A 16,458-nucleotide genomic window follows, 5' to 3' on the forward strand; every position below is an offset into this window, starting at 1 on the left:
TTTTGCAACATATTATTGCTGAATAATAATGATGCCCAGGAGATGGCGACCTTACCCGCTCTGGATCCTGAATCCTGGGAAAAAACTGTCGCCTTAATAATAATAATAGTATCATAATAATAATAATAGTTATCATAATAATACTACTACTAATAGCAATAATAATAATAATAGTAATCATAATTAATATTATAAAGTGTACGGTCTAGACCTGCTCTATGGGAAAAGCGCAATGAGATAACTTCTGTTATGAATTGGCGCTATTTAAATAAAACTGAATAATAATAATAATAATAATTTGGGGTGAGGCAACTGCTCACTTAAAGTTGAATTGCTGCACAGTCTTGTGGGACGGGGGGAGATGAATGTGTTTAAAATAACAATAATGGATCTCATCAGGCATCATACAGAGAACTGTGACAGGTGATTGATGAGAGAGCTGCACTGATGAGCCTATTGAAAATGAATTCATAGATTCAGCTGAAAGTGGAGCGTGTTCACTTCCTACACTGTCCACACTGCTCTGTGCTCGCTGAGATTTCCCGATGAAGAAATGTCCACAGTGTCAAAAGTATCAGTTATTATTGATTTTAAAAAGATATATTATGCATGCGAGAATTACAATAATGTTCAAAGAGAATGAGACAGCACCATTATTTAAAGAGAAACATAAAGCGCTACTTTAGAGGAAGAGTGTGAAAGATACTGAGGCCCAGCTGGAATAACAGCGGCTTCCTCTGACAGATCGTGCACGCAGCAGTGCTGAGAGAGGAGTGAGCCCATGGCTTGGTTCGGTCTGCACGTTTAAAAGCAGGTGTCCCATGAAGGTGTATATGCAGCTGCATATGAAAAGTATATTGTCAGTTTTCTAAATATAAATATTGTCTCTGAAATCTCAGTGTGTAACATATTTAAGCTTATTGTTATATTCATTCCCAGCAGGACACAACAGTCAGTGGGTTATTTGCACCAGTGGAAGAGGCAGAACAGGCAGCTACGTAGCTTCTGGTTCTGGTTTTATTCTGGTTCTGGTTTTTCAGTGAGGGTACATGGATTGTATTGAGATCTGGGAGATCTGGAAACAAGAATGGATGCCTGCTGAAAGCAGCGGTTACAGGCCTACTGGATCTGAATGTGGCACAGCTTTCTGAGTGGATTCTCCAGCTGCCAACAGAGGACACTGTGGTTCTCTCTGTAGACTCTCGCTCTGTCTCCTCCCACGCTCCTCCACTTTGTGGACCAACCGGCCCTGGTCTGCGGCTTGGACAGCGTCTCATCGCTCTCCAAGATGAACTTCCAACCTTAATGTTTCTGAGGGTGGATGAAGGGCAGCGCGGCCTGATCTGGGCCCGCGGACGTGTGTGTGTAATCTGTCATGGATCTGGTTTCATAATAGTTTAGACCGGTTACAAGACTGCCCGCTTATTAGGACAACATTAGCAACAGTGGGGATATGGACGGGGCGGATGTGAGCCAGCTGTCCGACGAGGAGCTGCTGATGCTGGGGAAGGAAGATCTCATCCGGAGGCTAAGGAGGCTGGAGAGCCGCAACATGGACCTGATGCTGGAGCACGGAAATATGATGAAAGACGTGAACCGGAGCCTGCAGATCCACCTTCACGAGATCCGGAGTCTGAAAGAGGTCAACCAGAAACTGCAGGATGATAACCAGGAGCTCCGAGAGCTGTGCTGCTTCCTGGACGATGACCGACAGAAGGGGAAGAAGGTGTCCCGGGAGTGGCAGCGGTTCGGCCGCTACACGGCCAGCGTCCTTTGGAAAGATGTCGGGCTGTACCAGCAGAAGCTGCAGGAGCTGGAGGCTGGCCAGGAGGCGCTGAGGACGGAGAACATGGAGCTGAAGGAAATCGTCCATATGCTGGATGAGGAGAGGAGCGGAGCCGGCTCCCGGAGCTCCATCGACAGCCAATCCAGCCTGAGCAACCTGAACGTCTCGGTGCCGGTTCGGGACGTCGGGGATGGTAGTAGCACATCCAGCACCGGAAGCGTCGGTAGTCCCGACCACCACAACCCCTTTCACAAAGCATCAGAGGGAAAGATCGCTTCTCTGAGGAGGTCTATGGACGACCTGTCCGCCTCTGCCTGCCCCTCAGGAACGGGGCTCAGCGGTGAGTGACTCACGCGTTTCTAAGCGATATAATGGTCTACATAAAGCAGCCTCGGCTATGAAGACGCTGTTGAGGTTGTTTTTAAACTCGCCTTTTGGCATCTAAAGTGTTACAGGCTCCAACACATGAACAGAAATAAAGGCACTTCAAGTTCTAGAATGTTTCTTATCTTGCAGTACAGATATCAACGTGCCAAATCTCACAAAATGACCATAGTGCAACACTCCAGTCGATGCCTAACCTTTCAATCAATCAATCAAGTCTTCATCAACAGATGGGGTTTGCAGTTGTCATGGAGATGGATCTGATGAAGTGTGAGCACAGTAGCTTCTATGATTTCGTCCATAGCTCTTTAAGGACTTCTCATTCGTGTTGGCTTAAAAATTAAGCATCAAACAGCACAAGTCCTAGGCTACACGATGATGAAGACCATGTGGAAAAGTAGTAAGTGGACTTTTAGTTGGGATTGTTATATCAAACAGTTGTCATGTTGACATAGGTTAATGTTAATATTTAATGAAATCATCCTTCTTTGATACATGAGGGGTCAGCGATTCTAATCCAAAAAAACGTCTTTTTGTCAAATTCAGTGAATCTCTGCGCTGTGTGTACTCAGCCCGGCTCTGTGAACGGGAAACACACAGACACTGTTCCAGCCACGATCTGTGTGTCAGGTGACGTTAAATGACTTGCCCACGGGCATTCGGCTGACCTTCTAGTTAGCCAGGCTGTGCTGCTGTTGTGATGTTAGCTGTAGCAGCAGGAGAGTTGTGAGCGTCGCTGTCTGGAGCTGCTGTGCTCTGGCTGTTAGCTTCGCAGCAGCTACTGTAGCGACAGTTTGCTAACCCACAGCCTAGCTAACGTTAGAATCGCATACCTCACCTTTAAGGGTGGTGATTACTACTTTATTTCATGGCAATAATCATTTGCATTTCTCTCAGAAATTGAAGATGAATCTATAGCTTTACTTAGGCAAGAGGAGAGATGTTGTTTAGGGAGCCAAGTACATATGCTGGGATGTTCTAATATAACCAGCAACATTTAGCAACACTATATTTTAGTTATGTTTAAGTTATGTCTCTGATTACGAGGAAGAACATCTATGAGCAGAGTGAATGATTATACATGAGTTAGTTTCACTATGTTTCCTAACATTTATTGAGTACAGCTGTCTTCAGTGTTACAATATGAATAGGGACACGCAAACATTCATCACCAACTACAGCAGAAAGTCATCCAACAGCTCAGTCAGGAGCAATTCATCCTAAATGTAAACTACAAAGCATATAAGCATGTAGAAGTCGAACACATGAAACTTCTCATTCTTCCATCCCACGCACCGCTTCTGTATTAGAGATCTTCAAAAGCAAGACAATATATAGTTTGACAAAATAATCTTAAATCGAGGTCTGCTTACTGCTTTTACATAGAGCTCCAGGCTACATTAGCCGTTACTAGCATAACATAACACACAACTGTCTGTGATCCAGTTGCATTGTGGGTAATGTAGGCACCAGTTTTTGATGAGGGAGAAGAACGTGTGGAATAATAAAGAGGATATCTCTGGTTTGCTGTCCAGTGAAAACCATGTGTCTCCAAACTGTGATTTTTCAGATAAACTGAAGGATTATATGATCCTTTGTGGGCTCCTTCTTATTATTACATACATAACATAAGCCATTTAAAAACCCCTTGGGCTATCTGAAAAATGCATTTTCACAATGCTCTTTTTCTTGAAGTAGACATTTTAGAGATATATTGTTTTCATGAGGCAGTATTGTGTGTGTGTGTGTGTGTGTGTGTGTGTGTGTGTGTGTGTGCTGCCCAAAGCAGAGCGATGTACCAGTGTATCCTCAACTTTAAGGAAATATTATTTGAGAATCTACTTGCCACATCAGTGTGATAAAGGCTTTTATTGCTGGTATGATGACGACTAGACTGCAGCCTGTTATCAAATGAATAAAATACAGCCTTGTGTGTGGGAACAGAACGGGCCTGTGCCTTATAATATACCACATTTACATGTGGGTTAATATAAAACATAAGAACAGTGTAGGAGCCCTGTTACCCTGTGTGTATAACTGCCTCCGTACCCAGTGCATTCTGGGAAAGGCAGCAGTGCTTGACTTAACTCATGACCTTCTAACCTTGTAGCAAACATCAGGAGGAAGAGAATCAATAACGTATAATTAATTCCACTTCAAACCTCAGTCCAGACCTTAATTTTTAGTTTTATCCTCCATGATACCTAAAATCATGCATTTTATTATCACAGATTAAGGTGGTGTCTTCTAGTCACCTTGCTGTTTGCTCACACTCAGATTGAGTGACACTGTCTGGCCCGGCTGGGCCTGGGACAGATGGCCCGGGCCTAATTAGCTCATTTCGGATGAAGTCACATCTAATCAGGATTTAGCACCTCTGTAGCGCCAGCAGGACGGTACTGTAAGTCGCGTCATCAAGTCACCTAGTTGAAAGCACAGCTGAAGGTGGATCAGCTGAGGTGCCAGTCAGCTGCATGCTAACTCCTGTCTTTGACACATTCCAGCAGGTCTCAGTGTATGTTTTATGCAGAGATAAGAAGCTTGGATGGGGATCAAGGTTGCCTTTCACAGCTTGGCGGGGCCCACATGCTACAGGTAAAATACTTGTTTAGCAGGTTTGACAGTTTGAAGCCAAAACCTGCTGACTGACTCATCACCAGTAGAAAGAAGTGAAAGTCTAAAAAATGGAATTATCTCATTATCCTCACTTACAAAGGAGAACGTTGTTTGAAAATTATATCTCAGTTTCCTCCACTGAAGATTTACACAGAAATATGATAATATCTCACTCAGTAAATAAACAATACATTGGCCTACATTAGACTTTATTTCATGTTGGGTGGATATTTCTTTTCTTTAGTAAACTTTTGGACTTAGGCTCCAAAACACTTCATATCAGCTGATAGCTGATATCACTTATCTATCTGCTACAAGTACTTTGTGTAGTGTTGTAAGTGCAGTTGAATGCAGTTAGCTCCACTGATAAAAGATAACACTGAGAAAGAATATGTCATTACAGTTGTTGGCTATTTTGCCAACAGTTCTTACTAGTCAGTGAGAGAAATGTGCAGTGTGAGTGAGATTACTGTTTTTTTCATTTTTCTTGTGTTTATTTACAGTATTTCTTCTTTAGTAGCAACAACATGGCATCAGTCCAGTCAGCTTGTAGTGTGAAGCCCAGTTATCTGTTGGACTCAACTGTCTGCATCAGAATGATCAGCTGGAGTTTAATCAAATTTACTACTAATTTGTGTCTTTGGCAAATGCAGCATGTGTGGGTGATGGCTGCAGAGATTTATATCGCACTGGTGCAGCTTGTCACACCAGCAGGAAAGAGTCCATGTACATGGATAGTGTCTGGGCCACAAGATTTAGCAAATCCTTTAACCTTTAAACCTTTTAGAAAATAGTTCAACATCTTGGGAATTTGGGAATTTGCTTTCTTTCCAAGAGTGAGATGAGAATCTCAATCTCATGTCTGTGTGTTAAGTACAGAGCTACAGTAATTCAATTAAATTTTTATTCATTTAATAAAATTTATATTTCATAACCGAAGTTATCTCATTGCACTTTTCCTGTAGAGCAGGTCTAGACCGTACTCTTACTCTGTAAAAATTATTTACAGAGACCCAACAAATCCCACCATGAGCAAGCACTTGGCGACAGTGGCAAGGAAAAACTTCCTTTAAGAGGCAGAAACCTTGGACAGAACCAGACTCAGGGGGGGCAGCCAACCACGCCTGCTGTGTTAGGTTTAGAGAGAGAGAGAGAGAGAGTGGGGGTTTGAGAGAGGGAGGTTTTTGAGAGCGATATAATAATAATAATATGTGCCTGATTTTTGTAACGTTGTGTAGGTGAAAGAAGGCAGTTACAGGTTTGGGGGGTATAAAGACAAGAAGCAGGGGGTAACAACTAGCCTGAGTAAGCAGTGGATATTAATGATACCCAGATGAATCCTAATTATTTTAATGACCTTCTGACATTTCCTATAGCACCACCATCACATAATAATTTCCACTTGTACACAAGAAATTTCTAATGGCCAGAAACCAAGAGATCCACATAGAACGTATAAGAGTTACTCCAAAAAAGCACAGAGGCATTGTTGCAAAACCTTCAGAAACCTCCTTCAGAAAACTCCTCTGAGCTTTCCTGTGGAGCGGCCTCAGGCCTGTCTTCAGGTCAGCGTATTGTCTCATTTCCGCTCACCAGTGTTTGTATGTTACTAATAGTGTATATTTGCTGCTCTATCTCATCACAGTTAATTTTATTTGATTCTTTATTATAGTAACTATCTGCTATAAATTTAAACGTACACTAGTTCTGCTCAAGCACTCATAGTGCTCTCCTTCTTTTAACTTTCTCCCTAATCCCACAGTTTACACACTGTTCAGTTTTGCTAGCTACTGTTCTTTAGCTTAGCAGCTAGCAATGGTTTCTCTCTCTCCCTCTCACTCTCCTGCTCTGTGTGTCAAATGTTTAGCTATTCCTCCTTTAGAGATAATGGTACATGTAATAAATGTAGTTTATCTGTAGCATTAGAGGCAGGGGCTTAGTGAATTGGCGACGTGGAATCCTATTTTATCTAAAACTGCTGGCTAAGGATAAACGTAAATACAGTAAGATTGTTATTCACGTTGGTGGTAACGACTCCTGATTACGCCAGTCGGAGGTCACTAAAGTTAATGTTGAGTCGGTGTGTACATATGCAAAGACAATGTCGGACTCTGTAGTTTTCTCTGGGCCCCTGCCAAACCTGATTAGTGATGACATGTTTAGCCACATGCCTTCATTCCACACTGGCTGTCCAGTTGGTGTCCAGCAAACGATGTGGGCTTTGTAGATAATTGGCTGACTTTTTGGGGAAGACCTGGTCTTATTAGGAGAGACGGCATTCATCCCACTTTGGAAGTTTATTAGTGGACCTAAACCATGACAACTCACAGTTGAGACCGAGATGCACAGTTGCAGTCCTACATGCTTCTCTGTGCTTCCAGAGGAGTTACCCACCCAAAACTCCTTAGTGACGTTGTCTGCCCCCCCGACCACTTAAATTTATAAAATTAAAAATAAACAGAAGAGGAGTTATACATAAAAACCTAAACAAAAACGCTGACATAGCACAACAAAATAGGAGAATTAAATATGTACTCCTAAACATCAGATCCCTCTCATCTAAAGCTGTACTAGTGAACGATTTAATATCAGAGTATCATATTGACTTATGTTGTTTTACTGAAACCTGGCTGGGTCATGAAGAATATGTTAGCCTAAATGAATCCACTCCGCCCAGTCATATTAATACTCATGTTCCTCAAGGCACCGGCCGAGGAGGTGGAGTTGCAGCCATCTTTGACTCAAGCCTATTAATCAACCCTAAACCTAAATTAAATTATAACTCATTCAAAAGCCTTGTTCTTAGTCTTTCACACCCAATCTGGAAAATACAGCCAATTCTATTTGTTATAGTGTACCACGCTCCTGGTCCTTATTCTGAATTTTTATCAAACAAGAGGGGCGGAGTGTAGCTGAAACCAGCTCCATGCTGCAGAGTGTCTGTCTGCTGTCACCTCTGCTCCCAGACACCGACTCAAACAATTAAGTCTCCCCTTTAAATACAGTAGCTTTAAAGTGAATCTCATCAAATAGAAATATTCTAGATGTCAGGTACATTTCTCCATAGCCTTCTGCAGCCTTTATTAGGGACCTTTCAAAGCCTTATAGCCTTACAAGTTATGTACATTTGAAATCTTTTCGTCTACATTATATATGAACATAAAAGTGGGACCAGCAGTGTTGAAGTGCACTGCGCTCCTGGTCCTTATTCTGAATTTCTATCTGAGTTTTTTTTTATCAAGTTTAGTCCTTAAAACAGATAAAGTAATTATTGTAGGTGATTTCAATATGCATGTGGACTTTGACAATGATAGCCTTAGTATTGCGTTTATCTCATTAGTAGATTCGATTGGCTTTTGTCAGAGTGTACATAAACCCACTCACTGTTTTAACCACAACCTCGACCTTGTTCTGGTATATGGTATTTAAATTGAACATTTAATAGTCTTTCCACAGAATTCTTCATTATTGGACCATTATTTAATAACTTTTGAACTGCTATTACTGGACTACACACAATTAGGCAAAAATTCTTACTCTAGATGTCTGTCTGATATTACTAAATTTAAGGAAGTGATTTTATCTGCATTTAATTCAATGCTATGTCTCAATATAACAGAGGACTCCTAAGCAAATTTAAGCCCCTCCCAAATTGACCATCTTGTTGATAGTGCTGCAGGCTCACTGCAAATAACACTCGATTCTATTGCTCCTCCAAAAAAGACGACAATAAAACAAAGAAGGTTAGCTCCAAGGTATAACCCCCAAACCCGCAAAATAAAGCAAACATTGCGAAAACTTGAAAGGAAATGGCGTTCCAACAACCAGGAAGAATCTCGTTTAGTCTGGCAAGATAGTCTTAAAACACATAGTTTTGCCAGAGCAGCCTACTACTCATCATTAACAGAGGAAAATAAGAACAACCCAAGGTTTCTTTTCAGCACTGAGCCATGTATTCCTACAGCCCTCAGTAGTATCGACTTCATGAGCTTCTTTAATGATAACATTTTAACTGTTAGAGAAAAAATTCATCACGTCCTGCCCTCAACCGGTACCGATTTATCTTCAAACACAGGAACCTTAGAAACAACTGTAAAACCTGATGCATATTTAGACTGTTTTGCTCCTAGCCCACTCTTGATCCGGGGGTTTCAGCCAACTATAGACCTATATCTAACCTTCTCTTTCTCTCTAAGATCCTTGAGAAAGCAGTCGCCAATCAGTTGTTTGACTTTCAAAATAACAATAGTTTATTTGAGGATTTTCAGTCAGGATTTAGAGTGCATCATAGCACAGAGACAGCACTGGTGGAAATTACAAATGACCTTTTAATTGCATCGGACAATGGACTTGTCTCTGTACTTGTCTTGTTAGATCTCAGTGCTGCATTCGACACCATTGACCATCACATTCTATTACAGAGACTGGAACATTCAATTGGCATTAAAAGAACCGCACTAAGCTGGTTTAAATCCTATCTATCAGATCGATCTCAATTTGTACAGGTTAACAGTGAGTCCTCCGTGCACGCCAAAGTTAATCATGGAGTTCCACAAGGTTCTGTGCTTGGACCGATTCTATTCACCTTATATATGCTTCCTCTAGGCAATATTAGGAAACACTCCATAAACTTTCATTGTTATGCGAATGATACCCAATTATATCTATCAATCAAGCCAGATGAAACTAACCAGTTAGCTAAACTTCAAGAATACCTTAAGGACATAAAAACCTGGACGACCTGCAATTTTCTGATGTTAAACTGTGACAAAACTGAAGTTTTTGTACTTGGCCCCAAACACCTCCAAGATACATTATTTAAAGACATAGTTACTCTAGATGGCATGGCCCTGGCCTCTAGCACCACTGTAAGGAACCTCAGAGTTATCTTTGATCAGGATTTATCCTTTAACTCCCACATGAAACAAACTTCAAGGACTGCCTTCTTTCACCTACGTAACACTGCAAACATCAGGCACATCCTGTCTCAAAATGATGCAGAAAAATTAGTGCATGCATTTGTTACTTCTGGGTTGGACTATTGCAATTCCTTATTATCAGGCTGCCCAAATAAGTCACTAGAACACAAACTAGAACACTGCGCTCCCAGAATGCAGGGTTACTTACTTCCTACAGTCTCCAAAGGTAGAATGGGAGCCAGAGCCTTCAGTTTTCAAGCTCCTCTCCTGTGGAATCAGGCCCCAGTTTGGGTTTGGGAGGCAGACACCATCTCCACATTTAAGAGTAGGCTTAAGACTTTCCTCTTTGATAAAGCTTATAGTTAGGGCTGGCTTGGGTGAGTTCTGAACCATCCCTTAGTTATGCTGCTGTAGGCCTAGACTGCTCGGAGATTTCCCATGATGCACCTCTTTCCTTTCTCCTCCTCTCCCTCTCCATCTGTATGCATTTTTATCCCATTACTGCATGTTACTAACTCGACATCTTCTCTCTTCCGTAGTTTTGTGCTTTCTCGTTTCTCTCCTCTCTCCTTCTGTCGCTTTCAGCAGGTATTTCTACCTCCAGAGCTGCAAAGACTGGATCTGTGGTTGTGGGCCACCTGCTGCCCCCGTGTTCCTGCTCGACAACTGCTGCTACAGTTGTTGTTATTGGCTCTGTTACTGTCATTATTAGTCCTATAACTGTCATTCCTATTATTATTAATTTATTAATATTAATATTACAACTACCATTACATTATTCCTATTTTAAAATTATAGGTGGTATTTGGTTGGTGTTTCCTGTTGTTGATTGCTTCAAGTGTTTTCACCTGTGTCATTAGTTTCACCTGTGTCTAGTTGTTATAGTGTATTTAAGTCTGTGTCCTTACTTTGTTCTCTGTCAGTTAGTCTCTGTTGCTATTTTGGCTCTGTCTGTCTGCCTGTCTGTTACCTGTTTGCCGCCTGCATGCCTGCCTGCCTACCCGTCTGCCTGCCTGCCTGTCTACCCGTCTTCCAGTCTGCCTCCCTGTATATGCCAGTAAGCTCTTAATAAACCACTCAAGTCATCGTTCTGCTTCCTCTGTCTGCGTTTGGGTCCTTTCTCTGTTCCCTGCTGTGGTGCGGGGGCGGCTGTGGCTTAGTGGTAGAGCGGGTCGTCCACCAATCGGTAGGTCGGCAATTCGATCCTGGCTTCTCTCAGTCCGCATGTCAAAGTGTCCTTGGGCAAGATACTGAACCCCAAATTGCTCCCGAGGGCTGTGCCTTCGGTGTGGGAGTGTGCGTGAATGGGGTGAATGCGATATGTAGTGTGTGAAGCGCTTTGAGTGGTCAGTAGACTAGGAAGGCGCTATACAAGTACAGTCCATTTACCTGCTTGCCAACGCCGTAACAGAACGAACTTACCATAATTATGGACCCAGAAGACTTTCATTCGGATGAACTGGTGGAATTAATTTTGGACCTGATGAGCTTGAGGGAGTGCTGGAGGACAGCCAACAATGATCATTACAGAAAGACAGTTGTGAATAGTGCACACCGTGCAGTTTCCTCCAAGCCTTGGCTGAGGAACTGAATTCCTGAGTGGGCCATGGATTTCCTCAGCACCATCAGCCTGATTTCCGGCCTTCTAGCCACCAGCATGCTAGCCACCAGCCTTCACTCCAGCCCACTAGCAACCAGCCTGCACCTCAGCCCATTCCTGTCCTGGAGGCACCTTCTTGAAATCCTTCCAGAAGGAAGCGTGGCTCCTGTCAACATCATACCTCACTGCTGCCCAGCTGCTCATCCTCACCGCTGCGCAGGGCCTCAGAGACTCAGCTGCCCAACGCCTTAGAGCCATCATTGGGCCTTCCTGGCCCCCAGTCGGCAGCCTGGCCAACTGAAGTTCCTGCGCCACGTTGGTCTCCTGCCTCTGCTGGGCCACTGCGGCCTCCTGTTGCCATGCTGCGTTTGTCTTCTGTTTCAGTGCTGTGGCAACCACCAGTCCCTGCTAAGCCGCAACAAACTCCTGAACTTTCAGCAGCAGCAGTCACACAATTTCCCTGAGCTGCAGCAGCTTCCAGAACCCTCTGGGCTGCAGCCCTCTCCTTCTTCGGTTGGGCCGCAACCATCTGATCCTGCTGAGCTGCAGCAGCCTCCTGATCTTAAGCAATCTCCTGATCCACCTTAGCGGCAGCCTCCTGGTTCCCTGGTTCCCCCGGCTCCTCTGCCAGTCTCTCCATCACTGGCCTCCAGTCCTGCTCCGCATCGCTGGTGTTATAGACAGAATAGCAGGAGACACCGAGATAGAGACACAGATGGTTTTATTGTACACAAGGTTAAACAAGCAGGGAGTAGAATGGGTGATGATGGTTACTGATACCGTCCTTTGCTTAGCGGGTAGGAGATCGGGAGTTGGAAACACACACTGGAGTCAGGAGAACACAGAGCTGGAGACAGGAACTCATGAGAGGAGCAACACACTGTTCAAAGGCAGGAGTCCGAAACGTTGTCTGGTAGGGCAGAGAGTAGTGTCCTTGTTGAAACGCTACCGGACACTGACTGAGGTGAGTGGGGTGTTTTTGTACTGGAGCTGAGTGATGCAGATGGGGATCATGTGTGTGATTGGCAACAGGTATCTGATTAAAATTCTGGTGAGGGAGTACGCTGTGGTTGTGAGTTAGTGGAGCCTGGCATGTCCATGACAGCCGGTCTCCTGTCTTGATCTCCAGCCATCCCGCCGGTCTCCTGAGTTGCTCTGCACGTCTGGTCATTCCCCGGACCTGCCCTGCCTCCTGGTCACCCTCCTGACCGGCTCTGCATTTCTGTCCTGCCCCCAGACTGTCCACTGTCTGCCTTCCTGTATCTGCCAGTAAGCTCTTAATAAACCACTCAAGTCATTGTTCTGCTTCCTCTGTCTGCATTTGGGTCCTTTCCCTGTTCCCTGCTTGCCAACACCATAACACTGGGTATCGTTTAAGAATTTTGAATAACTGGTGCCAATACGATAACTGAGATTTTGTACAGATAGCAATATTGTATAGATTTTTAATTTTTAAGTTATGCTAGTGGAATGGTCTGGGGATGGCAATGTCAGTCTGTAGGTTGAACGGTCCACCACTTTTGGTCCAGACTGAAATATCTTAACAACTATCAGATGGATTGCCATGAAAATTCATGTTCTCGTTTTAACTTTTTTTTCGCCCATGTAACAAAATATGCCAAACTGCTCAATGCATCAGTATTCAAAGATTTAATTTCTTTTTAATTATTAATTTTTTAATTATTTTAATTATTTTTAATTTTAATGTATTGTTAATAATGTTAAGGTTTGGACTGTTGGTTGGACAAAACAAGCATTTTGAAGGTGTCACTTTGGGCTCTGGGTCATTGTGACAGCATTTCTCACTATTTTCAGAATTTTTACAAACCAAACAATCAATTGATTAATGGAGAAACTAATCAGCAGATGAATCCATAATGAAAATAATCATTAGTTGCAGTCCGATACAAAATAGTTCAAAATGAGTTCCACCTCAACCAAGTACAACAGTAAAATCATGCTTTTACATTAATTCATGAGAAATAATAATCTAATGATATAATATATATAATAGTATAACAGTCACAGGGGACATTTTACTGCTTTGAGTACTTTACTTTTAATACTTTAAGTACATTTTCCTGATTATACTTTCACTTAGGTAACATTTTCAATGCAGGACATTTACTTGTAATGTAGTATTTTTACAGTGTGGTATTAGTACTTTTATTTAAGTAGAGGATCTGAATACTTCCTCCACCACTGCTGTGGTCTGTATTCAAAAGGTATTAAGGTTGGCTCTCAGCTCTAGACCCAATCTAGTAGCCCAAAGCAAGTATCAGAAACAAGTGTACAACCTTCAGTATAGTGTACTAACACTGCTTTAAACTGCTGTTATCAGTTAATGTGAACACTCAGACGACACAGACTCTAATTAGTGCATCATGCCTGAGGTCACTTTGACCACTTAGTGCTATAAATCAATCAACCCTAAAGTGATCAATCCTAATGTGAAAGTCAACATTCTTTCAAATCTGTCACACTGTCTGACCTGAGCAGTGCAGAGATTGCTCCAACAGCTGTGTCTCTCTTTGATGTGTGTGTACGTTTGTGTATGTGAAAATGCTGTACTTGTGTCCTGCACTGCACTCTGTAGTAACTGGTAACTACACTAAATGTTTTGTTCTTTGAGTGTGATTCTTGGAAGACTCCTAACGTGCAGTGTTGAGCACAGCCACCATAAAGATAAGATTCAGATGGTGTTTTGTTAACCCCTGTGATTAAGAGCTAGAGCATCCAGATAGTCCCCCAGCACCAGTTCTTTCTCTCACACTGTCATCAGGGTCACATTCAGGTCTTGTTTCAACAAGGAGATAACATGTCAGTCCTGCTTCCCTCGGCCTGTAGAGACTTTGCAGTTGCATATTTGCATCTTAACCAGAGGTGGAAGAAGTATTCAGATCCTTTACTTCAGTAAAAGTACTAATAATATAAAAATACTCCACTACAAGTAAAAGTCCTGCATTCAAAACCTTAAGTATAAGTATGTAAGTATTATCAGCAAAATGTACTTAAAGCATCTAAAGTAAAAGTACTCATTGTGCATTAAAATGCTCCCTGTCAGTGTTTTCCTATTATCTGATGTTTCTGGATTAATATTACTGCTGCATTAATGTGTATGTTGCATTTTACTGCTGTAGATGTTTAAGGTTGAGCTCATTTTAACTACTTTATATGCTGTTGGGTAGTTTAATCCACAGCGTCGCTGTTCTGTGAGAACCACGTATCTCTATAAAGTCAACTTTTCATGTTCTCAGAAAAACAGCCCTGTTTTCAACTTTGACAATGTATTTTCTAGATGATCCAAGGGGAGTTTAAATAGTTTATTTAGCTTAAGAAGTAGGATAATTTTCTCAACGCATAAAGGAACACTTCATCCTTCAGATTATCACAAACATTTGGCGATACATGGTTTTCACTGGACAGGAAGGATATTAAAAATTGTAATCTGTAAAGTAACTAAAACTGTCAGACAAATGTAGAAATGTACAAATGTAAAAAGTACAATATTTGCCTCTGATATGTAGCGGAGTAGAAGTATAAAGTTGCATAAAATGGAAATACTCAAGTACAAGTACCTCAAATTTGTACTTACATGCAGTACTTGAGTTAAAGTACTATGTTACATTACACCACTGATCTTAACATGTATCTCGACTTTTTTTTTTTTTACCATTTTCAGTGCAATATGTCACACTTTATTATGGAATTTTAATTCAATTTATTTTCAATTTGATTTATATAGTGCCAATTAATAACAGGTCTAGACCGATTTTTTTATAATTTTATTAACAGAGATCAAACAAATCCCACCATGAGCAAGCACTTCGCAACAGCAGCAAGGGAGAGAGAGAGAGAGATGCAAATTCCACCAAGAATTTTAAAATAATTACGTTATGGTAGTGGTAATAATAATAAAGTAATAATAATAGAAATGATAGTGATAGGAATAATAGTAATAAGACTAATAATAACAATTGTAGCAGCAGTTGTCTAGCAGGAATACAGGGGCAGCAGGTGGCCCACAATCACCGATCCAGACTCTGCAGCTCTGGAGTCAGAAATACCTGCTGAAAGTGGCAGAAGGAGAGAGGAGAGAGATGAGAAAGCACAAAACTACGGGAGAGAGAAGATGTCGAGTTAGTAACATGCATTAATGGGATAAAAATTAATACAGATGGAGAGGGAGTGGAGGAGAGAGGCGCTCAGTGCATCATGGGAAGTCTATATAGGCCTATAGCAGCATAACTAAGGGATGGTTCAGGACTCACCCAAGCCAGCCCTAACTATAAGCTTTATCAAAGAGGAAAGTCTTAAGCCTACTTTTAAATGTGGAGATGGTGTCCGCCTCCCGAACCAAAACTGGGACCTGATTCCACAGGAGATGAGCTTGATAACTGAAGGCTCTGGCTCCCATTCTACTTTTGGAGACTCTAGGAACCACAAGTAACCCTGCATTCTGGGAGCGCAGTGTTCTAGTCGGGTAATAAGGTACTATGAGCTCTATGAAGAGAAGGATTTTAAATTATATTCTGGATTTTACAGGGAGCCAGTGCAGAGAAGCTAATATTGGAGAAATATGATCTATTTTCCTTGTTATTGCGGTTCCTTTAATGGCAATTAAATGTTCCAATCTCTGTAATAGGATGTGATGGTCAATGGTGTTGAACGCCGCACTAAGATCTAACAAGACAAGTACAGAGACAAGTCCATTGTCCGATGCAATTAAAAGGTCATTTGTAATTTTCACCAGTGCTGTCTCTGTGCTATGATGCACTCTAAATCCAGACTGAAATCCTCAAATAAACTATTGTTATTTTGAAAGTCACACAACTGATTGGCGACTGCTTTCTCAAGGATCTTAGAGAGAAAGGGAAGGTTAGATATAGGTCTATAGTTGGCTAAAACCCCAGGATCAAGAGTGGGCTTTTTAAGAAGAGGTTTAATTACAGCTACTTTAAAGGATTGTGGTACATAGCCTGTTAATAAAGACAGATTGATCATATCCAGTAAAGAAGTGCTAACTAAGGGTAAAACGTCTTTAAGCAGCCTAGTTGGAATGGGGTCTAAGAGACAGGTTGATGGCTTAGATTAATTAATCGTTGAAGTTAGTTGAAGAAGGTCGATAGGAGCAAAGCATTCTAAATATATAT

The 16,458-nt window shown here is 41.9% G+C and overlaps 1 protein-coding gene across 8 annotated transcripts in view; it reads left to right on the forward strand.

Annotated features, from left to right (window-relative positions):
- The first annotated feature begins 684 nt into the window (after positions 1-684).
- The window catches only part of ccdc85ca (coiled-coil domain containing 85C, a), a 50,105-nt gene continuing 34,331 nt past the window's right edge, over positions 685-16,458 (forward strand). For 4 of the 8 annotated variants that reach the window (XM_044166204.1, XM_044166208.1, XM_044166211.1 and 1 more), the window contains exon 1: positions 687-2,126. In XM_044166204.1, the coding sequence (XP_044022139.1) occupies positions 1,454-2,126 (673 nt within the window). In that variant the 5' untranslated portion in view covers positions 687-1,453. Of the gene's footprint in view, positions 2,127-16,458 lie in introns of all 8 variants that reach the window. The other 4 variants (XM_044166203.1, XM_044166205.1, XM_044166207.1 and 1 more) reach the window with 2 other exon arrangements.

Source organism: Siniperca chuatsi, linkage group LG15, assembly GCF_020085105.1.
Source record: "Siniperca chuatsi isolate FFG_IHB_CAS linkage group LG15, ASM2008510v1, whole genome shotgun sequence".
In the NCBI taxonomy this organism is placed as follows: domain Eukaryota; kingdom Metazoa; phylum Chordata; class Actinopteri; order Centrarchiformes; family Sinipercidae; genus Siniperca; species Siniperca chuatsi.